The sequence below is a fragment of the Xenopus tropicalis genome, chromosome 2, assembly GCF_000004195.4.
Source record: "Xenopus tropicalis strain Nigerian chromosome 2, UCB_Xtro_10.0, whole genome shotgun sequence".
Lineage (NCBI taxonomy): Eukaryota > Metazoa > Chordata > Amphibia > Anura > Pipidae > Xenopus > Xenopus tropicalis.
In genome coordinates this window covers 2,335,846-2,363,095 of record NC_030678.2, presented here as the reverse complement: position 1 = coordinate 2,363,095, position 27,250 = coordinate 2,335,846, and the positions used below count along the sequence as shown (strand labels likewise).

Genomic DNA, 27,250 nt, shown 5'->3' with positions numbered 1-27,250 from the left:
GGTAAGTACTGGGGGGAGATTGGATTCACTTACCCAGGGGGAGGTTCCTGTCTGACCATGGGAAAGAGAGCAGCCCAGGAGCAGGAAGTACAGAGAATCAGAGCTCTGTACCTGGGTAAGTACTGGGGGGAGATTGGATTCACTTACCCAGGGGGAGGTTCCTGCCTGACCATGGGAAAGAGAGCAGCCCAGGAGCAGGAAGTACAGAGAATCAGAGCTCTGTACCTGGGTAAGTACTGGGGGGAGATTGGATTCACTTACCCAGGGGGAGGTTCCTGCCTGACCATGGGAAAGAGAGCAGCCCAGGAGCAGGAAGTACAGAGAATCAGAGCTCTGTACCTGGGTAAGTACTGGGGGGAGATTGGATTCACTTACCCAGGGGGAGGTTCCTGCCTGACCATGGGAAAGAGAGCAGCCCAGGAGCAGGAAGTACAGAGAATCAGAGCTCTGTACCTGGGTAAGTACTGGGGGGAGATTGGATTCACTTACCCAGGGGGAGGTTCCTGCCTGACCATGGGAAAGAGAGCAGCCCAGGAGCAGCAAGTACAGAGAATCAGAGCTCTGTACCTGGGTAAGTACTGGGGGGAGATTGGATTCACTTACCCAGGGGGAGGTTCCTGCCTGACCATGGGAAAGAGAGCAGCCCAGGAGCAGGAAGTACAGAGAATCAGAGCTCTGTACCTGGGTAAGTACTGGAGGTAGATTTGCTTATACTGTGGGTGGTTCTCTAGTGCCCATGGGAAAGAGAGCAGCCCAGGAGTAAGCACACTGTATGATACTAACTGAATGGGTATGTATTATATGACAGGTTTATGGGGTGTGGGAAACACTTACCTCCCAATATAATGGCGACTCCTTTGTTTTCTTGACCTTCGGATTTCCCAGCTCCTGGACCTAGAGACAACGAGACCAATGAGCGCGGAGAGAAAGAGACTGCCGTGGGGCAAGGGGCTGAAACACTGCCCCCCAATGGCTGCTCATGGGACCCTATTATTGTTCCATATGAGGGGGAGGTTTGGGAGGAGAGAAGGGAGATTTCCTATACAAGGTGGGGTTCAGAGAGGATCATGGGAGTTTGGTGAATAACAACTTGTCCCCTACAGGTGGTACAAACCCAATCCCTAAGCGAATAAAGGTTCCGCCCAAGTACTGATTACCTGTCGGATCATATCGGCCCACGACACCACACTGAAGAGCCGGCGCAGCGGCACGGACACAGCCTGGGACAGCGCCTTCGTGTGGGCTTCATCCTCGGGGCGGTTCTCAATGACAAAGGCGATGCTGACCCTCCAGTCATCCTGGGGAGAGCGAATCATAATCAGCCAGAGCCCCAAAACTGTTCTACTCATCCCCCCATTGTAACAGCAGTCCTGCCCTGCTTTATGGCTGAGATTCTAGCTATCTGTATAACAGAGCATTCTGTCACAGTGGCACAGATCCTATCTGATCCCCCCATTGTAAGCAGCAGTCCTGCCCTGCTTTATGGCTGAGATTCTAGCTATCTGTATAACAGAGCATTCTGTCACAGTGGCACAGATCCTATCTGATCCCCCCATTGTAAGCAGCAGTCCTGCCCTGCTTTATGGCTGAGATTCTAGCTATCTGTATAACAGAGCATTCTGTCACAGTGGCACAGATCCTATCTGATCCCCCCATTGTAAGCAGCAGTCCTGCCCTGCTTTATGGCTGAGATTCTAGCTATCTGTATAACAGAGCATTCTGTCACAGTGGCACAGATCCTATCTGATCCCCCCCATTGTAAGCAGCAGTCCTGCCCTGCTTTATGGCTGAGATTCTAGCTATCTGTATAACAGAGCATTCTGTCACAGTGGCACAGATCCTATCTGATCCCCCCATTGTAAGCAGCAGTCCTGCCCTGCTTTATGGCTGAGATTCTAGCTATCTGTATAACAGAGCATTCTGTCACAGTGGCACAGATCCTATCTGATCCCCCCATTGTAAGCAGCAGTCCTGCCCTGCTTTATGGCTGAGATTCTAGCTATCTGTATAACAGAGCATTCTGTCACAGTGGCACAGATCCTATCTGATCCCCCCATTGTAAGCAGCAGTCCTGCCCTGCTTTATGGCTGAGATTCTAGCTATCTGTATAACAGAGCATTCTGTCACAGTGGCACAGATCCTATCTGATCCCCCCATTGTAAGCAGCAGTCCTGCCCTGCTTTATGGCTGAGATTCTAGCTATCTGTATAACAGAGCATTCTGTCACAGTGGCACAGATCCTATCTGATCCCCCCCCCCCTTGTAAGCAGCAGTCCTGCCCTGCTTTATGGCTGAGATTCTAGCTATCTGTATAACAGAGCATTCTGTCACAGTGGCACAGATCCTATCTGATCCCCCCATTGTAAGCAGCAGTCCTGCCCTGCTTTATGGCTGAGATTCTAGCTATCTGTATAACAGAGCATTCTGTCACAGTGGCACAGATCCTATCTGATCCCCCCCCCCCTTGTAAGCAGCAGTCCTGCCCTGCTTTATGGCTGAGATTCTAGCTATCTGTATAACAGAGCATTCTGTCACAGTGGCACAGATCCTATCTGATCCCCCCATTGTAAGCAGCAGTCCTGCCCTGCTTTATGGCTGAGATTCTAGCTAAGGCCCAACCCCTAGGACAGTATATTTCCCAGCAGGCATAGCTGGAGGCTGCTGAATGCCGAGTTACTCTCCCTTCCCCGCACTCTGCTTTATGGCACAAATAAAAGCTTGTTTATCCCCCTCCTGGTTCCCATTAGTGCACTCATTGTGCAGGAATCTGGGGCTGATGTGAAGCTGAGAGGGAATGAATGGGACGAGGGGGCGGAACTGCAGCAGCGGCGAAGCTGAAACATTTTATTACAAATGAACAGATTATTGGGTGTAAATTATGCCTTTAGTGGCACAGCCCCCAGCCTGACACAGTCAGGATAATAGCCTGTAAGGCAGAGCCCCTTCTCTATGAGTGGGGCCACTAGGTGGCAGTAGAAGCCCATCGGATCACTCACGGATGCAGCACAACTGTGTTGGTGTCGCACAATACATTGTTGATCAGGGATTCTGGGTCGCAGAGCTGACAATCATTGTGTTCCAATAGGAAGTGAGCCCAGCTGGCTCTGTAGGGTCTGCGCCCCACATAATGCAGGGGAAGCCATTAATAACCCCCCACAGGTCTGCGTACTGGCGCCAGTCTATATCCTGGGGGTAGGTAGGTATGGGGGGTACTAGTGCCCCTGTATCCCCTAGTGAGTTGCCTGCAGGGGTGGAACAGAGACACAAACCCCAGGGCACCTGTGCGCTTACGGCCAAACATGTGACTAATCTCCCAGCTATAAATACCCCGGGGGCACGGCCGGGCACTTGGCTATATATAGGGCACTGGCTCCCTGGCACAACAACAACACAGGGTTTGTGGGTAGAACCCGACCCCTGCCCCTTACACATAATGGTATTGCCCTGCTAATGCCACGGAGCTGCCATACTGTCTGCTATTCACTCACTCCCACCATCATCAGCCCACACTCACATACTCACACTCACTCCTGCACTCACATACCCACACTCACTCCTACACTCACATACCCACACTTACTCCTACACTCACATACCCACACTTACTCCTACACTCACATACCCACAGTCACACACTCACACTCACTCCTACACTCACTCCTACACTCACATACCCACAGTCACACACTCACACTCACTCCTACACTCACATACCCACACTCACTCCTACACTCACATACCCACACTCACATACCCACAGTCACACACTCACTCCTACACTCACATACCCACACTCACTCCTTCACTCACATACCCACACTTACTCCTACACTCACATACCCACAGTCACACACTCACATACCCACAGTCACACACTCACACTCACTCCTACACTCACATACCCACAGTCACACACTCACTCCTACACTCACATACCCACAGTCACACACTCACATACCCACACTCACTCCTACACTCACATACCCACACTCACATACCCACAGTCACACACTCACTCCTACACTCACATACCCACAGTCACTCCTACACTCACATACCCACAGTCACACACTCACTCCAACACTCACATACCCACACTCACTCCTACACTCACACTCACTCCTACACTCACATTCCCACACTCACTCCTACACTCACATACCCACAGTCACACACTCACACACCCACACTCACATACCCATAGTCTCACACACTCACATACCCACAGTCACACACCCACAGTCACACACTCACATACCCACACTCACTCCTACACTCACATACCCACACTCACTCCTAAACTCACATACCTGCAGTCACACACTCACACTCACTCCTACACTCACATACCCACACTCAGTCAGTAATGGGGTGTCCCTATTCCCTGCATCCCCCCACCCGCGGGTCCCAGCTGCTCTCCCGTAGGGGTTGCAGTTTGTTTGGGCTGAATGAAATGGTATGTTCCAGTACGCCTCATTGATTCTGTTTTATGGAGAGGGATATGGACCTTGTAATGATCCAGCGAGGGAGCACGGGGGGGGGGGGGTTAAACCTGATCCTTGTAGCCAAGGGCAACGGGAATGGGGTCCTTCCATCCGCGTGCATGAACTGTTTGTGTGCCCAAATCAATGTGCCATGGCGGTTAAATAAATATCTTATTGGATTGGATCCCACATCCCCCTGCAAACCCTCCTGTACTGCAGCCCAGTGAGGCAAAGAATAAACATAATCCTTATAGTGCATCAGGGGGGACACAGAGCTGGTTGTGGGGTCCTTTCTGAGGCACAGAATGAGAAATATGTGTGTGGGTCAGGTTTGGGGGTGCCGGTACCCCTAGGCAGGGCTTATTAATGCCAATGATGTGTATAGAACAGACAGGGCACCGATAATTTCCACCCCCAGGCACCGCTGAGCTTCGGCACAATGGCGGGTTGGGTTTCACTAAGAATTTCCATCAGAATCCCAGTAAGTCCAATCGGTTACATGAACCTCCGGAAATAAAGGTTTCTGGTGGTAAACATGGTTAAATGTCAGCTCCACTGCCGAGGGCCAGGGGTGGGGGACCCTCTCTGGTGATCAGATGAAGAAAAAGGGTGCAAAGTTGCCGTTCGTGCCAACCTCATTATGCCAGTTTTGCCCCAAGAAACTGATTCCCGTACCATGAAATGTGAATTTAAGTCAATTCCTGTAAATCTCCCCATTCTCGGCACAGAGTTTCTACCGACACAAATGCCCCTGGCAGGGTTATCCTACCAACCAAGGCAATGAGAAACCATGCCAACTCTGGCCTTGGCACAGGAACCCCATAACTCACACCATCCAGAGAGTAAAGAATCCCTGCCAACATCACTGGTCTGGGCAGAGAAAGACAAGGGAAGACTTAATTCGCTGAACTCCCCTGGCACCCCTCCTGTCCCAAAAAGCTTACACTCTAAGCTAGGTCCCTGAGGGACCAGCTTCATCTCCATGTGTGGAACACTGGCCCCACTGAGGGGCAGTACTGGGCCCAACCACTGAGTTGCCAACTCTAGGGGTATTGGCACGGAGGCACTTTGTTGCTTTTGGGAAACCATAATCCCATGTACCCCCAAAATTTCCTTTTCGGTAGGGTGAATGGGAGTTACCGTGGGTGGTAAAGCCTTCGAATTGGTTTCCCATGGGTGTCAAAGCCTTTCGAATTTGTTGCTGTTTGAGGTGGCAGTACAGCGATGCTAAGAGGGCAATTTATTTACCCAAGTGCAGAGGGCAAAATGCCATTTTGGATGCAAGCTGCCATGTTTTTTTACCCACAATGCAGCAGAGGGAGAGCAGAGTCTGATGCATTGAAACCCCCAAAACTGCACTTGTACTGATGTGAATTGGACGCAATTGCATGGAATATTCTAAGTATTTGGTAGCTCTCGGGTTCCCTGGGTCTATAGGTGAAATTGTGTGCGATTGGGCGCAGGAGGTGGTGCCAATTCATGCAATGACTGCACGACTGCAGTTGCGGTCATAAATGAGCCGTATATGTCAAGGGCCCAAAAGCATTTTAGCGCTGCCAGGCACACAAACTGGCCAAGCTGGTTGGTGGTGCCGCCCTTGCCACAATGCCAGCTTTATTTGGTGCCGTATTTCCCAGCTCAGACGAGCACAATTCCCATTTATTCCACGAGTCGGTTGTGCAACGGCGCGACAGCTGTGTCGATTTCTGGAGAACGTACAGAAATGACTTATTTCCAGGGAAATTATGACTTGATTATGATGTGATGGACGACACGGCAGCAATTTCCCAATTCCCCCCGGCTTTCCCCCTTTGAGCCAATGATGGTTGCGCTGCACAGCCGCTCGGCCTTTCCAATCACTGAGCACAATAGGAAAATTGCTCTTGGGTTCCTACCAGTTTGGAGCCGACATATATGAGAAACACATTTGGGATCAGCCAGTGTTAGGGATCGGGGGGCTCGCAAGGCAGAAATGCAGGCGTTTTCCCATTGTGCTATAGAAATATTCCCAAGGTGATGAGCACAGAAAGCTGGGAATGTCCCAAGAAAAGACTTTTCCAGTTGAACAGCAGAATATTGTGCATAGGTTTGTTCTGATGAATAAAAATGGCGGTCGGGGTCGGACTGATGATTGAATCAAATGAAGATAATGCCTAGGGTGCCTGCCTACTATGGTCACAAAAATAAAAAGCTATTCCTTCCGACCGTGTTGGCAGCTTACTGGGCCCACTGACTTGTCCGCTGGTTAAAGATCCCACCGTTGAGGACTATAGTCCTATTGTTGTGGTCCAAGTCCAGTGGGTCTCCGTAGGCCTTGCTGTATGATCCAATGGTTGGCCTTTGACCTAACAAACGCATCAGCCGCATCTTCTCAGTAAGAACCACATATCTCACCATGTATGGTCCATGGAGCTCAGAAAGCGGTTAGATATCTTAGCTCTTTGGTCGGTAAGTATTTATCAATGTTAAGTCATTGACTTGAGGTCAAGTCCATATAGACACTGAAGAAGTCACTTGGAGAAGCGGTGAGATCAATTATCTATTACTCGGAACTGTAATGTTGCCTCCAAGACAATTACTTTTTGACACAGGGTCGTCTACTGACATGGGCTTCAAGCAGCTCGGCCATTTTATCAAGAGAAAGTTAAACTTTAAACATAAATAACAATGTTTTCTGGATTCACAACTGGTCAGTGGAACAGTCCTGTTCCAGTTCCTGGGAACGATAGGAGATATAGGATATCAGCATATTGGTTTATCAAGAGAAAGTTAAACTATGTTTTCTGGATTCACAACTGGTCAGTGGAAGAGTCCTGTTCCAGTTCCTGGGAACGATAGGAGATATAGGATATCGGCATATTGGTTTATCAAGAGAAAGTTAAACTATGTTTTCTGGATTCATAACTGGTCAGTAGAACATACAGTTCCTGGGAACGATAGGAGATATTGGATATCGGCACGTTGGTTTATCAAGAGAAAGTCAAACAATGTTTTCTGGATTCATAACTGGTCAGTAGAACATTCCTGTTCCGGTTCCTGGGAACGATGGGAGACATAGGATATCGGCATGTTGGTTTATCAAGAGAAAGTTAAACTATGTTTTCTGGATTCATAACTGGTCAGTAGAACATTCCCGTTCCGGTTGCTGGATACAATAGGAGATATAGGATATCGGGTGTGTTGGTTTAGCCGCTATGGGAACTGGCTTTTCAGCAGGTACAGTGGTCACAACATGGCTGATACGTGGGAATGAATCAATCAGTAAGTGGCACTAAAAAGGTAAGGCTTCTGCTCCCTGGTCCCAAAATAATGGACAATCCATCGGCAACCCAAAGCCGGGGCACTGATGGATTTATTGCTGAGGTCTGAATCTCACCTTACCCATTAGCCATGGGAATTACTTGCACCTCTCATGTGTCACTAACTATAGGCTGCCGTTCCCTTTACTCCTGTTACTAATGGGCTAGCCATCGCTGGGCCGCCAGGCCTGTTTGCCCGTCGTGCTATGAGGCTTCGTACTGCTGGGTGCTCGGTTACATTTCCAGTTTCCCAAGCAGATGAAATTCAATGTTCCGGAAGGAGCAAACAGCAATCCCAGAGCCTTTCTCTCTGCATATGGCAACGGCCGTGGTTATTACACCACCCGGCACCTAACTGTCACCTTTCTAAAACTGTCACCTTTCGGCATAAACCCTAAATCTCATTTGATGCCCTTCAGCTGGGAATGGGGATCCAAGAACTGCACATCTGAGTTCCCAGCCTTCTGGAAGAAACGTGTCCCTTGACTTTCATGTTCCCTCTGCAGCCAATAGGAAATGCTCTCTCTCGGGAAACTCTGCCTATCCAATAAAGTGTGTGAATGAAATCCGTTAGCAGGACGCAGAGTTAAAGCCCCTCATTTTGTAACAATGTTTTACCTACCAGCTTTAGGGTAAAGGTCAATAATTCTGTGACTGCCGACCGTAGCCCCCCCCTCCACTCTCTAACCATCCGTATTTGTGTTGAGCTTATTTCTTAATCATCTTATAAAGTACCTGAGCCGTTTCAAGTTGAAAATGATTTGTGGCGGTCTGCTTCCAATAAAGGGGACGCACAACAATACAAGATAATGAGGAACAGAACTCATTCAGATGCTCTTGTGTTATAAGAACTACGTTGGGCAATTTATCTTCTGTCTCTGGAAATGTTGTGGGAAACTCTATGTGCACAAGTACCAGGTCCATAATCGTCCCTTTCTTCCAGCAGGACTTCAACTGATCCATATTGTCTACTTTTTCCAGTTCTACCTTTGCCCACCCATAGGCTTCCAGTTCTTTAATCTTTATAGATCCATATTCTTCCAGTACTACTTCTATTGGCCCATAATCTCCCAATTCTATGTCCATGAAACCAAACTCTTCCTGTTCTTCCAATTCTACGTATATTGGCCGATAATCTATTTCTTTACATTCTACTTCCAAGGTTATGTGATCTTCAGTTTCATCCATTTCTACTTCGATGGAACCTTCTATTTCTTCCAAATCTTCATACACATATCATATTTCTTTCTATTTTAATCTCATGGTTCCATAATCTTATTTTTTCCAACACTACTTCTGTTGACCTATGATCTCCAATGAATATTTCTGGAGATGTGTAACCTTCTATTATGTTGAGCACTTTCTATTGGGCCAATATCTCTTTTCTTCCATTTCTACTTCCATGGATCCCTGACCTTCTATTTCTTCCAAATCTTCATACACATATCATATTTCTTTCTATTTTGATCTCATGGATCCATAATCTTATTTTTTCCAGCACTACTTCTGTTGACCTATGATCTCCAGTGACTATTTCTGGAGATGTGTAACCTTCTATTACGTTGAGCACTTTCTATTGGGCCAATATCTCTTTTTTTCCATTTCTACTTCCATGGATCCATGGACCTTCTATTTCTTCCAAATCCTCATACACATATCATCACATACTTCTGTTGACCTATGATCTCCAATGACTATTTCTGGAGATGTGTAACCTTCTATTAGGTTGAGCACTTTCTATTGGGCCAATATCTCTTTTTTTCCATTTCTACTTCCATGGAACCACAAGCTCCTTCTTCCAATTTTATCTCCTGCTCTTTCAATTCCAAATCCAGGGGTCCATAATCTTCATCTCAATCTTCTTCCAATTATCTTTCCATCTATCACAATGTTTCATATTTTTTTATTCTACTTCTATGAATCCATAATTTTCAATCTGTTTCAATGATATTTCCATGGATCCATAATCCTTAATTTCTTCCTGTTTTCCATAGATTCAAGTTCTTACATTTCTCCGATTTAGTTTTATTTTTTCCAGTTATACTTCTGTGGGCTCCATGTAATGCTGCTTCTATGGACCAATAATCTTCCAACTTTTATTACTGCATTTCTCTGGGTCCCTATTCTCCCAGTCGTTATTTTATTTATATATATATATCTGTTATAGTCTCCTAGGTGAATCTTATTTATAATAAGGCAAATTTAAAAAAAATTGGTACAGGACTACAGATTACACTCATTTTCCCAACCTTATATATTTATAAAAAAAAATTGAAATATTTAGTTCCATTATGGCTTCAACTAATTTTGCCTTTGTCCTGTTTATAAAGACTTTCAAAATATTCAGGAAATTTCCTGAGAGAAGATAAACAAATATTCAATTTTTTTTAGGGATGCACCAAACCCACTTTTTTGGGCTCGGCCGAACCCCCGAACCCAAGGATTCGCCCAAATACCAAACCGAATCCGGATTAACATATGGTAATTAGGATCGTCTGCGGTGAAAATTTTTCCCACCTGGCTATTTAACCCTTTCCGAATGCTAATTAGCATATACAAATTTATGCTAATTAGGATTGGGATTCGGTTCGGCCAGGACCATGGATTTGCCTGAATCCTTAAAAATAAACCAGGATTTGAGCCGAATCCCGAACCGAATCTGGGATCCGGTGCATCCCTAATTTTTTTTTTTACCAACTGTCATTTTTGTTAAACTCATTGAAATACTAATAGAATTATGAGGTTATAGTAACATCTTCCATAATAACCTCAACAATGAATTGATATCCCTCCGACTTCTATGGAAACTTTTTGAGCGGTTTTCCGACAATGTAAGTAAATAACGCTAATTTGATCCCTTATATATTAGACACAATATCTTTCATTTGTTTTGCGGTCACGTTCCAGTTACGATGGCGCGATCACGTATTCAACGGCCCGTGTATGGGGGGCCTTATTTCTGGGCGCACACTGTGGGCCTCACATCTGGAGGGCACTTCTATCAGGCTCACATCTGGATGGCACAACTAAGTGCCTGTCGTGGGATAAAAAAGCAGAATTTATAGTCGGGGAGTGGGGTCCGGAAGCCGGCGCACACATGGAGGGAAGGCGCTCGGCCTTATCCCGTATTTAATGGACTGCACAGAGTTTGCCAGATAATCAAATTTCGATACCTGTCAGGGTCGACTAAATAAAACGTCGGTAGTTACAGCTTTTTTCACGGTTCATATTGAAGTCAGAAAATTACATCTGAAACTCTTCATTAAGTTGTCAAATTCAACCAAATCATCCGCCCCCCCCCCCCCCCGACCTGTGCATCTCAGCAGATCTCCCTCGTCTTCGTATTCCCCCCAAAAAGTGATTCAAGATGCACCGGAGAGTCGACGGCCCCATAAAACAAAGAGATACATTTAATTGCCTTGATACGGCCGAGGGTGGGGGGGGAGATGGGACGTGCTCGGCTATGAAGTACAAGCTGCAAACGGGGCCTGATGTCTTCCAAACGTTTCAGGAGAAGAACGGGATAAAATATGGGGCCGTTAGGGAGGAAAAGCCAGTGAGAGTGAAGGAATGGTGATTAAGTGTAAGAACGGAAGCCTTACAAATCACTGAGACGTAAAACACATGGGCGCTGAGGTTACACCGAGGCACAGGGGACACCCCTTTATTTAGTATTATAGGAGACGAGCGCCTAGCAACACTGCACAAAACAGGGAAGGTTTATATGTACTTTATTGTCTCCAAAAATATTCAGTAGGGCATTCCTAGGGTGCAGTATTTATACCAGTTTAATACTGTAAGGAGGCAGCCATGATTGCTCCGATGAGCAAACCTCATCCAAAGGCTCCAATAAAAAAAATATATTCTCTCAGGGTCAATTGGTAGAACATTGCTGGCTTTACCAAGCAGGACTTAGTACAAAAAGACACACAATGTGGTTTCATTTTCTAGGTCTCTGATTGGTCAACTATGTATTAAAGTAACACTTGCTTTGATGACAACTGAGCTTCTAACTAGGGATGCACCAAACCCACCCAGAAGGATTTGGGCGAATCCTGAACCGAATCGGAATCCTAATTAGCATATGCTAATTTATACTAATTGGGATTCGGATGTGGTTTGGCCGGGACCGCAGATCCGGCCGAAACCGAATCCTTAAAAAATCCGGGATTCGGTGCCTACTTCTAACCCCAAACATCTCAGGCAGGAGATTGTCTAGGAGAGACTCCATGAGCAGAAGCTACAGAGGGAATAACACAAAACCAGACGACAGAGAATACACAATCAGAGGCAGAATTACACATTTTTAAATTCTTTGAAAAAATCTTGAAATAAACTAAATTACATTTTTTTTACTAATAGTAGGGATGCACCGAATCCCGAATTTGGTTCGACCGAATTCGAAGTTCTTTTTTTTCTGGATTCGATTTCGGGCGGATCCGCGGTCCCGGCCGAACCCAATTTGAATCTTAATTAGCATAAATTAGCATATGCTCATTAGCATTTGGAAAGGGTTAAATTGCCAGGCGAAAACATTTTTCGCCACGTGCAATTTATAACCCCTTCCGATCCTAATGAATTAATGTTAATTAGGATTCGGTTCAGGATTCGGCCGCATCCTCCCAAAAAAGTGAGTTCAGTGCATCCCTAACTAATAGTATATTTACAAAAACTTGCCCAGAATTCATCACTTCCACTTGCAGAAAAGTGACCTAAATGCCTTTCAATTATAGAAAGAAAACTTGACCTATAAAATAGATTAAATGTTGAAAATACGACTCCCGTTAACAGAAAACAGAATTTTCTAGACTTTTTTGCTGTGTCAAAATTCAAATTCAATTGTGAATACATCCGAACCTCAGTTTCATCCTATCACATAGGGGCAGATCTACTAAAACTCTAAACTCCCATTTTTGCTTCTTTTACAATTCGTTTCCACGAATGTAGAAAAAACGTCCAAGTTTCAAAGAAAAAGAAGGTTCCTCCAGGGAAGAGGAGGGACGTTGGCAGCTGACTTCAACGTAATCTCGACAAAGTTTAGTTGCAAATTGTCAGATTTGGATTTTTAGAAGTTTGGACACATAGGGGCTGATTTATCAAAGTACGAATCGGAATTCTGAAATGGGTAAAATTCGGATTAGATCATTTCTGATCGGAAATGTCACGAAAATGCTTACGAAAAAATAGTTATAGTCACGATAATATCGTATTGGGGATCTGATAGTCACAAAATTTTCGTATCCGAACAATCATAAATGGCGGGAAAATCTTTCTGACTTTTCTCTGCAGCTCCAACCCGGCCCAAGGAAAGTCACGATAACTGAAGCTCGAATGAATCCGAAACTTTCATACTCATTGCGACAAATACGATTTTGTCATGTAAATTTTGACGCACAGTATGAAAAAGTCACGCAAATTAGCAAAAAAATTGGCAAAAACACGCACAGTACGAAACGTAGAAAAAATACGATTTTTTTGTATTCGGAAGAGATCGTAATTTGATAAATGTGCCCATAGTAAATCTTGGAAAAGTCATGAAAAATCTGAATTGGAAAACAAATGATCCGACGGCTAGAAAATGGCCCCCGTAGTTACAGAACCACTAAAGTCCTCGGAGGGAAACCAAACTATAGAAATAAGCGAATATACGTTGTCAATAATCTGAGAACTTGGGAGAATATTCTGCCAACATTCTTGGCAATAATAACGTGAGAGCTTGGACGCATCAAGGAATTCGCTGCACCATAGAGAGCGGCCATTAAATCAATTTCAGACAGTAAAAATGTTGACTTTGTCTCGAGGAAAACAAATTCAAATCAGGATAAAGTGCGGTTTCTAAATCCTATTTCTCAGCGCCTTTAATCTGCCCATAAGCTACAGAAAGACTTGTAATGCCCCCTAAATAAAATGTCATCCGCAGCCTCTGAGAAGTTAATGCCGTAAGCCCGGCGGGATCGCGTTTCAATTACACATAAAAGCGACATGAACCTCACAACATCTTCAGTGACAAATTGTAACAATAATTCAGATCTAAGAACCGTGTCATGAAATCTGCATGGGAAGCCGCATGTAGAAAAGGAATTATATAATATTATTATTATTGCTGGGAAACCGCCCTGTGTAACTCATAATTATCTGCCCCCAGCAGGGATCTAAGGAAGGCAGTTGCCATTTGTAACCCTGGACATGTAACTGGGACCTAGCTGTGTGCCGAGAAGATACCAACGTAGGTCAAGGTTCCCATTGGCCCAAAATGTTCTCACTTAGTTCTCTAGAACAGGAACAATAGGGTAGAATAGGGTTGCTATCTCTGGCGGCTTTTTTAGCAGGGTAGGGGTTGGGGTGACGTCATTGGGGGAGGGGGAAGAGGCGCCCGTGACGTCTTGGGGCGGGGAAAAGGCAGGGCATGCCATCGTGGGGGTATGATTCTGCGTCAACGTTAGTGAGTCCTTCCCAGTTTTCCTAATTTGGGAAACCAGCCAGGTGGTTTTGACCTGGATAGCCCTTCTGAAAACCAGGTTGTCCGGGTCAAAACCGGCCAGGTGGCAACCCTGGGGTAGAACATTCCCACTAGGAAGGTGGATCATCACTGGGTCCATGTGTGTATGTATGTAAGGGTATTAAACACCCGTAAATACATACACCAAATGACTGGATATAGGCAGGCCTGGAGTGCAGTAACCTAGGGATGAAGCAAATCCAGAATTTTATTTTATTGAACTGGTTTATGTCCTTTCTATTGTACTGAACCATTGTATTTCCTTCCTACTGTAGTGAACTGTTTTATTTCCTTCCTATTGTAATGAACTGTTTTATTTCCTTCCTATTGTAATGAACTGTTTTATTTCCTTCCTATTGTAATGAACGGTTTTATTTCCTTCCTACTGTAGTGAACTATTTTATTTCCTTCCTATTTTAATGAACTGTTTTATTTCCTTCCTATTGAAATGAACTGTTTTATTTCCTTCCTATTGTAATGAACTGTTTTATTTTCTTCCTATTTTATTGAACTGTTTTATTTCCTTCCTATTGTAATGAACTGTTTTATTTCCTTACTATTGTACTGAACTGTTATATTTCCCTCCTGCTATAGTAAACTTATATCCTTCCTCTTGTAGTTGACTGTTTAATTTTTATCCCATTGTACTGAACCATTGTATTTCCTTCCTACTGTAATGAACTATTGTATTTCCTTTCTATTTTATTGAACTGGTTTATGCCCCTCCTATTGTACTGAACCATTGTAGTTCCTTTCTACCACAATGAAATATTTTATTTCCTTCCAACATTTGTTGAAGTCTTTTATTACCCTTTTTTTCTAATATGCCCCAATCTTTTAAAATTAAAAATTAAAAAAAATAAATGAAAATAAAAAAAAAATACATTTCTAAAATTGTATTTATTTTTTAAAAAAATTTATTTGTCATGGAAATACAATTCTCTGCACCTGTTCCTTCATATTTGTGCTCGTTTGTCCCATAAAGACGAAGGTTTTGCTGAGATTATTATCTGGAAGGTGAGTGGTTCCTCGCCCCTTGGATAACGATTGTTAGGGGAAAAAAATCTAGTAAATTGCTTGGAAACAGCCGAATACGACCTAAAACCTCCTCCCCTTCTCATGCCCCCATTCCCACCATCGTTTATGTCTTAATTCAACAAATAAAATTTAGATACAAAAAATATATATAACCAAAGTTCCATATTTGATTTGATTTGCAGATTTTCGGACAAATTTTAGAGTTAAAAAAAAAAATTCTATCACAAAACCTATATTAAAAAAAATCTATTTTTTAAGTTTTGGAATCAAAAAGGAATGGCACTTTTGCATTTTTCAGGAAAGCCGAGGATAAAACGACACGCTGACAGCTCCGTGCCGGGAGGGTGGAAATGTATCCGGGGAAGCCGATAGCGACAGGACCGGCCTCTCGCATTTCCCCCCGCGTTCGGCTTCTCGGCACAAATTCAGTTATTTTTATTTTTCAAATTCCTCTGATTTATCGCATGTAAAAATAGCCGGCACTTTTTATAGAAGAACGTGATCGTGCAACGAAGAGGGTTCCGGTACTTCAAGCGTTAAACGTTCATTTTTTTTTTTGATCCGTTTCCCGGGGTGTTTACGAGTCGGAGATAAATCCCTGGAACTTTCTACCTTTTGATATCGGTTACATTTTTTATTTGCTCCCAATCGTCGGAGAGTTTTCGGGGTCACTCGTATCGGCGACGGAACGGAAAGAAAACAAGAGGGAAAATAAAGCCCAATTGAAAGTTGAAATAACTCAGTGGCTGCCGAGACGTTTTCCTAATGAACAGCCGGTCCCCCCGGGGCATTGGCTTTAATGGATCCCATAAATAAAGCGCCGGAGGGAACGCGGTGCCCCGAGCTCTGCCCCAAACGCCCTCGGCACGGGGAGAATTTATGATCATTGCTCTTATCTGTCATTGTCTCTAATTAGTATTTATTCTCCAGGATATGTGGGAATATATGGAAACAGTGTCTTTTAAACAGAAAAAAGGCATTATACGGTAATAAAATGCCAGTTTGGGGGTGTTTGGGGCTTACTGGGCTGATGCTTGGAATAACAGACTTGGCCTTTGCCAGGATTTACAGCTGGGGGGTCTCTCGCTGGGGGCACTTAGGGCCCCGTATCTCCGGAGAAGACGCCGCTGTATCTGCACCGAGGGGCAACCCCCCCAAGAGGGCCTGTATTTACCAACAGTAAAATTTTCCCCATCTTTTGAGTTTTTTTAACACTTTGCGGTACAGATTGTATTTATCGACTGCAGCAGATTATATCAAAAATCACTCATTAAAGGAACAGTAACACCAAAAAATGAAAATAATAATAATATAATTAAAATTAGGGACGCACTGAATCCCAGATTCGGGCCAAATCCAGCCTTTTTTTAAAGTACAGGTATGGGATCCCTTATTCGGAAAGCAGTTATCTAGAAAGCTCTGAATTACAGAAAGCCCGTCTCCCATAGACTCCATTTTAATCAAATAATTCAGAATTTTTAAACTGATTTCCTTTTTCTCTGTAATAATAAAACAGTACCTGTACTTGATCCCAACTAAGATATAATTACCCCTTATTGGGGCAGAACAGCCCTATTGGGTTTATTTCATGGTTAAATGATTCCCTTTTCTCTGTAATAATAAAACAGTACCTGTACTTGATCCCAACTAAGATATAATTACCCCTTATTGGGGCAGAACAGCCCTATTGGGTTTATTTAATGGTTAAATGATTCCCTTTTCTCTGTAATAATAAAACAGTACCTGTACTTGATCCCAACTAAGATATAATTACCCCTTATTGGGGGCAGAACAGCCCTATTAGGTTTATTTCATGGTTAAATGATTCCCTTTTCTCTGTAATAATAAAACAGTACCAACAAGATATAAATAATCCTTATTGGACCTAAGGTATGGAGATCCAAATTACGGAAAGACCCCTTATCCGAAATACCCTTGCTTCCAAGCATTCTGGATAACGGGTCCTATACCTGTATTCAGTTTCGGCCGAATCCGAATCCTAATCCTAATTAGCATAAACTAGCATAGAATTCGGAAGGGTTAAATGGGGGAAAATTTGCGCCACGTGCAAATTTTTAACCCTTCCCGATCCTAATTAGCTTATGCTAATTAGGATTTGGATTCGGTATTCAGCCGAATGCGTGGAGGTGAGTCCGGGGGTTCGGCCAAACCCAAAAAAGTGGGTTCGGTGCAACCCTAATTAAAATATAAGGTCCTGTTGCCCTGACCTGGTAAAACTGGTGCCTTTGCTTCAGAAACTTTACTAGAGTACAGGTATGGGACCTGTTATCCAGAATGCTCGGGACCTGGGGTTTTCCGGATAAGGGATCATTCCATAATTTGGATCTCCTACCTTAAGTCTGCTAAAAATCATTTCAATATTGAACAAACCCAATAGGGCTGTTCTGCCCCAATAAGGGGTAATTATATCTTAGTTGGGATCAAGTACAGGTACTGTTTTATTATTACAGAGAAAAGGGAATCATTTCACCATGAAATAAACCCAATAGGGCTGTTCTGCCCCCAATAAGGGGTAATTATATCTTAGTTGGGATCAAGTACAGGTACTGTTTTATTATTACAGAGAAAAGGGAATCATTTAACCATTAAATAAACCCAATAGGGCTGTTCTGCCCCCAATAAGGGGTAATTATATCTTAGTTGGGATCAAGTACAGGTACTGTTTTATTATTACAGAGAAAAGGGAATCATTTAACCATTAAATAAACCCAATAGGGCTGTTCTGCCCCCAATAAGGGGTAATTATATCTTAGTTGGGATCAAGTACAGGTACTGTTTTATTATTACAGAGAAAAGGGAATCATTTAACCATTAAATAAACCCAATAGGGCTGTTCTGCCCCAATAAGGGGTAATTATATCTTAGTTGGGATCAAGTACAGGTACTGTTTTATTATTACAGAGAAAAGGGAATCATTTAACCATGAAATAAACCCAATAGGGCTGTTCTGCCCCAATAAGGGGTAATTATATCTTAGTTGGGATCAAGTACAGGTACTGTTTTATTATTACAGAGAAAAGGGAATCATTTAACCATTAAATAAACCCAATAGGGCTGTTCTGCCCCCAATAAGGGGTAATTATATCTTAGTTGGGATCAAGTACAGGTACTGTTTTATTATTACAGAGAAAAGGGAATCATTTAACCATTAAATAAACCCAATAGGGCTGTTCTGCCCCAATAAGGGGTAATTATATCTTAGTTGGGATCAAGTACAGGTACTGTTTTATTATTACAGAGAAAAGGGAATCATTTAACCATTAAATAAACCCAATAGGCCTGTTCTGCCCCCAATAAGGGGTAATTATATCTTAGTTGGTAATTCGGAACTTACTGGATAACAGGTTTCCGGAGAAGGGGTCCCATACCTGTATTTATAAACAATCTACCGTGTAGCCATTTAAAGCCAAAACAAGGCTCAGTTTCTAGTAGTGTAGAAACAACTGACTTTTCTGAGTTTTTCTTGAAAACGTTTCACCCCTCATCCGAGTGGCTTCTTCAGTCTGAACTACTGTAGCGTTTCTGAAGCCAAGGCACTGGGTTTTCCAATGCAGGGCAACATGATGTTACTGTTCCTTTAAGAACGAGGGGCGTCTGTACATATTCCAGTGTATAAATTTCTCCCGTGCCCACAAATGAATTTCCTCTGGCATTTACTGCTGCCCACGAAGCGACACACGTCGGGAGTGGTCACAAGATGCGCCACAAGCCAAGGAAGGACATCTGACAGCGAGGGAAGCTGATTGGTCCAGGTACAGCGAATGGCTTGTAGGTGGCTTTCCTAAAGGAATGGGAATATTTATCAAAGCTGAAACAAACGTATTTGTTGAAGTTCAAACTGAAAAAATAAAATGGATTCCAAAGAAAAATCTCTTCTCTTGCACCGATAAATACGTTTGGAATTTATTCCTTTTTGCGATCTAAAACGTGAGATTCATTCAGCCCAATGGGTACATCCATTAAAGGGGAAGTAAAGGTACAAACTCGGTAGCTTTATCAGAAAGGTCTATGTAAATACAGCCATAAGCACTCACAGAAACAGGGAGTCCTCTATCAAAAGAAACACAGGATTTCTTGTCTCCTTTTTTGTAAACATGTTCTTCTGTGTCAGACTTCCTCTCCTTTAGGGAGGGAATGAGTCTGTGCAGCTCTCTCCCTCCCTTACTCCCTCTTTTTGCTCCCCCCTCCCATAAACATTCATAAGAATTCACTCCCCCTCCCATCAGAGTTTGCTTTCCCTTCTATTAGAGCTCGCTCCCCCTCCCATCAGAGTTCGCTTCCCCTTCTATCAGAGTTCGCTCTTCCCTCCCATCAGAGTTCGCTCACCCCTCCCATCAGAGTTTGCTTCCCTTTCTATCAGAGCTTGCTCCCACCTCCCATCAGAGTTCGCTCGCCCCTCCCATCAGAGTTCGCTTCCCCTTCTATCAGAGTTCGCTCGCCCCTCCCATCAGAGTTCGCTTCCCCTTCTATCAGAGCTCGTTCCCCCCTCCCATCAGAGTTTGCTCGCCCCTCCCATCAGAGTTCGCTCGCTCCTCCCATCAGAGTTCACTCCCCCTCCCAACTGTGCTGTAATCTGAGCTCCCAGCAGCCAGAGCTGAAGCAGGAAGCTACTGAGACCAAGCTAAAATGGCAGCTGCTATCTTTAACAAACAGACGGAGCTTCTGGGGCTGTTACTCAGGCAGGTAAAGCTTTCTGCAGAATAAATATAGGGTTCTAGGTGTCACTAATGTGGCTAATCTATTGGCAGTGCCAAAATGCCTTTCCTTCTCCATTAAAATCTCTTCTTCACTCCCCAAACTCAATCAATTCTCACGTGGCAAAGGATCCTTGAGTTTTGTTACCATTACAATCTTCGGGATTTTGGGGGGCAATTCTCAAAATGTTTTTAAAGCATTTTCACAATCGATATGTGAGTCGAGAATCACTCCAAAACGTTCGTCAAGAAAGGGATGAATGAGGTATTAGAACAGGACACGCCTACAGGAGAATCAGCAACAGAGAGTCAATTTTTTGGGCCGGCAACTGACAGAGACTGGAAAGACAGAGGGGACATCAGAATCCAATCACGGCTTGGCACTGGGCACTATAGTCAGTGACAGACCCATAGCCAATACAAGGATAAGTCACCAGTGCCACCCACACTGATCCTTATTTTAAGATATGAGGCTTAGGGACACATTCACTAAAGTACGAATGAATCCGAATACAAAAATTTTGCTGATTTTTTCGCTAATCTGCGCAACTTTTTCATACTGTGCGTACGTGACAAAATTGTATTTGTCTCAACGGGTACGAAAGTTTCTGATTCATTCGAATCGGTATGGTGACTTTCCTTGGGCCAGGTTGGAGCTGCAGAGTGCCGAAAATTCCGTGACTTTCGGATCGCCAATACGATATTATCGTGACTATTATGATTTTTTCGTAAGCATTTTCATGACATTTCCGACCATCAGAAATGATCGTATCTAATCTGAATTTTACCCATTTCGGGATTCGAACTCGTACTTTGATGAATCTGCCCCTTAATGCTTAAAGGTTTAGGTTTGAAGGGTCTATCAAGGAACTAAGCATTTACCCCATCGTACCAAAGCTAAATGGGCACTCCCCTAGCCAACAGCGTTCTCCATGGGTGAATAAAGTGCTAAACACTTATTTATTTTTTATGTACATTTAAGGCAAAAACACCACATCGTAACATTTCCCCCATTTCGTGGTCGTACCTTGAGAAAGGCCCAATTTATTCCCGGCTTTACTATATACATTTTAGCCCCCGTATCCCCAGGATCAAACAAGCGGAGTCCGGCTGAACAGGTCCCTAGTTACGAGACAGCTGGTAACAATCGGCACTCCAGTTTCCTACACAGTCCCCGTCCCCCAAATCCTTCGCTACATCTCGAACACATGTTCGGGACATATTTACTTTTCACGTTGGTTCATAAAATAAGAGTTTATTTCCAATAAAACGTCTCAGTCGTCGACTGTCATAAATCCCATTCTCTGTAAATCCCTTCTTTCTAAACAATTCTGCCGTTCGGGGTCATTTAGAGAAATCAGTCTCTCCGCGGGTTCTTACTCAGAAATCATTTATAGGAACCGACGCTCTATCGCCCCACGGAGCGGGACAGGCAGAGGGATCTGTGTCGGCACCATCGGAACAATTCGGGGGAAAGCGAATCAATACTTATTTATTAAAATTTGAGATCACTTTATCTTCTACGATTTGGAAAAAATCTTGACAATTTCAACAAAAACTTGCTGAGCTTCTACAGAAGCCAACGGGAGTCGTATTTCGATATTCAAGCTTTTTTTTACGCTTAGGGTTTCTTTTTGTAAATACATAAAATCTATAAAAATAAATAGAAGAATGTGATTCTACTTGCCGTCAAGTTTTTTCTCTTTTGCTGGCGATCGAGGGGGGAAAAAATGGTGTTTTTGAATTTGGAAATGAATCCATCGCCCTCTCTGAATTAATCATTTCAAGATGGCAGCCGAGATGAGAAAGTGACTTATGTACTGTGGGTAAGTAAACACAAGGGAGCCAACGGAGCCAAGATGCTGTATCTGCCGAATGCTTCAGGCTTCACTTTACACACTACAAATCCTTCTCCTCTCATCGAGTATTTTATACCTGAACGCAACTTGGGTCGGGGTTATGGGCTCTGTTGCTTTGCTTGACTTTTCTTTGAGTATCAATTATTATTATTGTATTTATTATTCATTATTTTTTCTCATTGATGTTTATTAATTGGAATACATGTGTTACTGCCGGGGGTTATATGGCAATCCCAAGTGTGCTACTCTACACCGACTATTTCACAACTAATTAAGAAGAACCTAAGATCTTTCCTGAAGGTGGAGTGTGTGGTTTATTTATTGAATATATATATATATATATATATAGAGGGAGAGAGAGCAGAGTCAGACTGGCCCATCAGGATACCAGGAAAACTCCCGGTGGGCCCAAGTGTCAGTGGGCCCTCCTGCTCCTGACCATTTGGCCTACTTCATAGTCATTCCCTATTTCTGAATGGGAAGAAAGAGGAGAAATAGATGCTAGCATGTAAATAAAATAGACTAGGGGAATAAAGAGGTTGGGTGAGGACAAATAGTTTTGAGAGTGGTCCCTGAGGTCCCAGTCCAACACTGAGAGAGAAGCTCCGTTGACTTGAGGTCCATGATTATTTCAGCATTTTGAGACCTTTCTCAACTAAATCGACATAATTTTCCCGTTTAGCAGTACTGGGTCGGGCTAAGGAACTACTTTGGGTGACCCACTCCTCCCATTGTGGTTTTGACTTTCATCATCCGCAGACAGGGCACGAGTTACTCAGGCAAGAATCTCTATGATTGTGTCCTGCTGGTTGGACCTCATGGAAAACTTCAACAAATAAAATATACATCTCTGTACCCCTATAAATATTTATGAGAGATGATGGCCTGGCAGCCTTCCCCCCAAAACAGGTTGAACCCCAAGTGCTAGTGCCTAATTCTGGCTGGAGATCTATATGACTGAGAGTGGACACATAGGGAAGTATATACTGAGATTATCAAGCAAGTTTCTAACTAAAGTGGATTAATACGAGGGTAGAGATTTCAGTAATAACTTTCCTGTTTCGCTGCCACGGGAAGTGACTTAATGAAGTGCAACTCCCTGTGGGGAATGACAAAAGTCTTGTTATTCTTCGATGTTGGACGCAGGGCGTGATCCGCGCAATCCCGACCCCAGATGTCTACAGCAACATCATGAGGTTCTCCGTGGCCGCGGGCCAATAATAACACGGCTACAGATCCCACCCCTTTAGTCCAGAGGTCAGAGCTTTACGCCATACATTGCCATGTTTCAGGGTAGTCATAGGCCTTTCAGTATCAACACGTATTAACCCGTTTTCTTGCCCTTGCAGAATTACAGAGGGTAGCATCTCAACAAACATCATAGTATTGCACTTATAATGTTCATTTTCCAGAGTTTTAATCTCCCCCCCATGGGACAAAATATTATTTAGAGACAAGTCTAACATGAGCAGTGGGGCTGAAGTGGAACGTTGTTAAATTAATACTTACATACTGTACTATATATATGCCCCTATATGTAAATCCAGAGGAGTCACCAGAGTGAAGGTGGCCATACACGTTAAGATCCGCTCGATTAGCGAGGTCGCCAAGCAAGCGGATCTTCAAATTGGCCCTGGGTCCAAACGATCGAGTTAGAATGCCAGTAATAGGCGCAGTTGGTTTGGGGACGGCATCAACGAGCCGATGCGGTCCCCGATCTGACTACATTTTTTAAGCTGTCTGTTCAATATCTGGCTGATTCCATGTCAGATATCGGTCGGGCAGGCCCGTCGTTTGTGCACCTACATGGGCTGAAAAGCTGCCGAATCTGTCTAAGGGACCCATATCAGCAGCTACAATCGGCCTGTGTAGGACACGTAGGTGGTTCCTATTAGTGTAGAAATCCCAACGTTCTTATTAAGACCTACTGGTCATTCCTAGGGAGGGTGCTGAGATGTTTTCCAACCTGAACTGACAATATTCATTGGTTGCCCAGAATCGTTATGGGTTGTCCCTTCCATACACTAATGCCATCATGCTTTGGACCTTCATACCATAACCCTGGGCACTACCTGCTGGTAGTCACCTGGGCAAATAATTCAGCGCCCTCCCTAGAAATGACCATGAGATGTTTTCCGACCTGAACTGAAGGTATTCATTGGTTGCCCAGAATAGTTATGGGTTGTCCCTTCCGTACACTAATGCCACCATGCTTTGGACCTTCATACCAGTCACCTGAGCAAATAATTCAGCGCCCTCCCTAGGAATGACCATGAGATCTTTTCCAACCTGAACTGACAATATTCATTGGTTGCCCACAACAGTTATGGGTTGTCCCTTCCATACTCTAATGCCATCATGCTTTGGACCTTCATACCATAACCCTGGGCACTACCTGCTGGTAGGCACCTAAGCGCCCTCCCTAGGAATGACCATGAGATGTTTTCCAACCTGAACTGACAATATTCATTGGTTGCCCAGAATAGTTATGGGTTGTCCCTTCCATACACTAATGCCACCATGCTTTGGACCTTCATATGATAACCCCGGGCACTACCTGCTGGTAGGCACGTAAGCACCCTCCCTAAGAATGACCATGAGATGTTTTCCGACCTGAACTGACAATATTCATTGGTTGCCCAGAATATTTATGGGTTGTCCCTTCCATACTCTAATGCCATCATGCTTTGGACCTTCATACCATAACCCTGGGCACTACCTGCTGGTAGGCACCTAAGCGCCCTCCCTAGGAATGACCATGAGATGTTTTCCGACCTGAACTGACAATATTCATTGGTTGCCCAGAATAGTTATGGGTTGTCCCTTCCATACACTAATGCCACCATGCTTTGTACCTTCATACCATAACCCTGGGCAGAGGAGAACAGGACTCCCCAACATACAAATTCCTTTTTTAATTAAATCATCCATGCCTGTTATAAATGTATTTAAAAATCTGAGCTGCCAATCATATATTGCCTGCCCCGCCTCTATGCCGGAGATAATTACTTTATCTTTCTGGTTAGCACTTCCTAGATATCACATAGATGGCAAATGTATTTTGGGGGGGATATATAGTTTGCCTTATAAGCAGTGTTTACAAAATGGCGTTGGCCTGCTGGCTGTGACTGTAAATTCCAAGACCGAAGGGAAAAAAAAATGAAATAACTTATATAGGGTAAGTAACGTTTATTTGGCTCTACTAACAAGACAGAAAATGATTTGGAATTTTTTTTTTTGGGTGACAGGTCCCCTTTAAATAATGACGTGATGAGTTCTATGGTCATCATAAAGGACTCAAATCTTGGGTATTCTCTTTCCATCTTTTTATTGGTTCTGTAACTTAAATATTTAGCCCAAAATGTGCCAGTAAGTGGTATGTATGATACACTGGCATTCTGTGGGCACAAAGGGAGGGAATATGTTCCATGTTGTGGTGCCAAACATCAGATATTATTGCAGGACACAGGGCAAAGTATTATTTTTATGTTCCAGAACCTGGTGGCAGCATTTCCGCCCCTACAGGACTGCCAGGATTAGGAACGTTATGGAATAAAGGATTAGAGCCCACGGCTAATTAACGTTCTCAATGGGGAATAGCACTGGGGCGAACTAGAAACACCCACTAGGGGCGATGTTGCTTCATTTGTGTATGGAAAACATCTTATTGAACAAACAGCGATAGAGAGGAGCAGGGAAATGACTTGCAGGGCTGGTTTTAGGGGAGGTGGGGGCTTCAACATCACAGCGGCCAATTGGGGCCCCAAACATAGATAAGAGAACGATGGGCGTATTTATTGACTGTATACATGACGGATTCCTGGCCTGCAGCCCTACAGCTGTTTCTGTATAACCAAACCCCTGGCACCTCCATTAGCATAAGCAACGAATCCCGGGGTACCACTATTAACTGTAAGTGCTGCGGGATATCGTGTCAGATGCTGATTGGCTGCTTTATATGTAAAGGTGGCCATACATGGGCCAATTGCAGCTGCCGATATGGGCCCCTTAAACAGATTTGGCAGCTTATCGGCCCATGTAGGGGCAGGAACGAGAGGCCTGCCCTGAAATTGGCCAGATATCGGTCGGGCAGGTTAAAAGATTTAGTCGGATCAGGGACCGTATCGGCTCGTTGATGTGGTCCATGAACCAACTGCCCCATTGCCGCTAATATGATTCGACCGATAAAACCATCGAATTAGCCTACATTTTCCCCGATATTGCCCATCCGTAGGTGGGGATATTGGGAGAAGATCTGCTCGCTTGGTGACCTGGCCACGTTTATGGCCACCTTAAATCTGCAGGTTAGTAGAAATGCACAGAATCCACTATTTTCAGATTCGGCCGAATCCCTCGTAAGAGATTCCGAACCAAAAGAAAAAGAATCTTGGGCGAATCCTGGCTTGGGCGCATCCCTAACATTCACCCATTTATGGATTACGTTGGCACTTTATAAATACATAATAATAATGACACAGACCCCCATTTCTTTTTCCCAACCTATAAATAACCTTCCTCTTGGTCCCCCCCCCCCCCCCCAATGATGTGCCGCCGACTGTCAGGTCCAAGGAAAACAAGTGATAATGGGGCTTATGGAACACTTTATCCAAGGAGACACCTAATATGAAACACTTTCATGTGTGGCTCAAAGCCTTCCTTTCATTTATAAAGGGCGTCTTGTCTCTCCCCGCGGCCTCTCCGGGCAAATCAGGGGGCACTTAGCGCACAGCAGGCTTTTCCTCTCCTTCTGCTTTATGATTTCTGCCCCAGATAAACGGCCTGTATCATTTACCCTTTCCTGCAACCCCTATCGAGTATTGTTTCCGACAGAAGCTGATCCCCTGTCAATCCCTGTGGGGACTGGCACCGCTACATGGATCCAAACAGTTTTCTTGGCATTAATAAAACATGGTTTTGGGGGTTCAGAAAATGTTCCCCGTGATAAAGGGTTAATAGATCCCTATAATGCAGAAAAAAATGATTTACGAACATGGGGTATCGTCAGATTAGATAGAGTTTCCCTTTATTCTCCGTGCCGTTGTTCCTATTACTCTCGCTGAAATCCAATAGATGCCAACTGGGCCACATAACTGCCCCGGTATCTGGGTCACAAGGGGCAAAAAGAATTAAGATTATATTTTATTGAGATTTTTTTTTTGCAAGAAGGAAAATACGCACTTTCTAAATATTCAAGTTAATGCACCAATAAAAATTTGATTTCATCGTTGTATTCTGAGACAATTTGCAATTGGTCTTCATTTTATATTATTTGTGGCTTTTCACTTTTTGTTCGGCAGTTGGAATTGGGGCAGTTGTCGGGTTGCTAGGGTTAAAATTTCCTCAGCAACCAGGAAGT

The 27,250-nt window shown here is 43.9% G+C and overlaps 1 protein-coding gene across 1 annotated transcript in view; it reads right to left on the bottom strand.

The window, feature by feature from the left end:
• The window catches only part of spag17 (sperm associated antigen 17), a gene marked incomplete in the record, with an annotated part of 127,296 nt that overhangs the window by 66,334 nt on the left and 33,712 nt on the right, over positions 1-27,250 (bottom strand). The window contains 2 exon segments of the mRNA NM_001130282.1: positions 835-894; positions 1,158-1,298. Coding sequence (NP_001123754.1) covers positions 835-894; positions 1,158-1,298 — 201 coding nt within the window.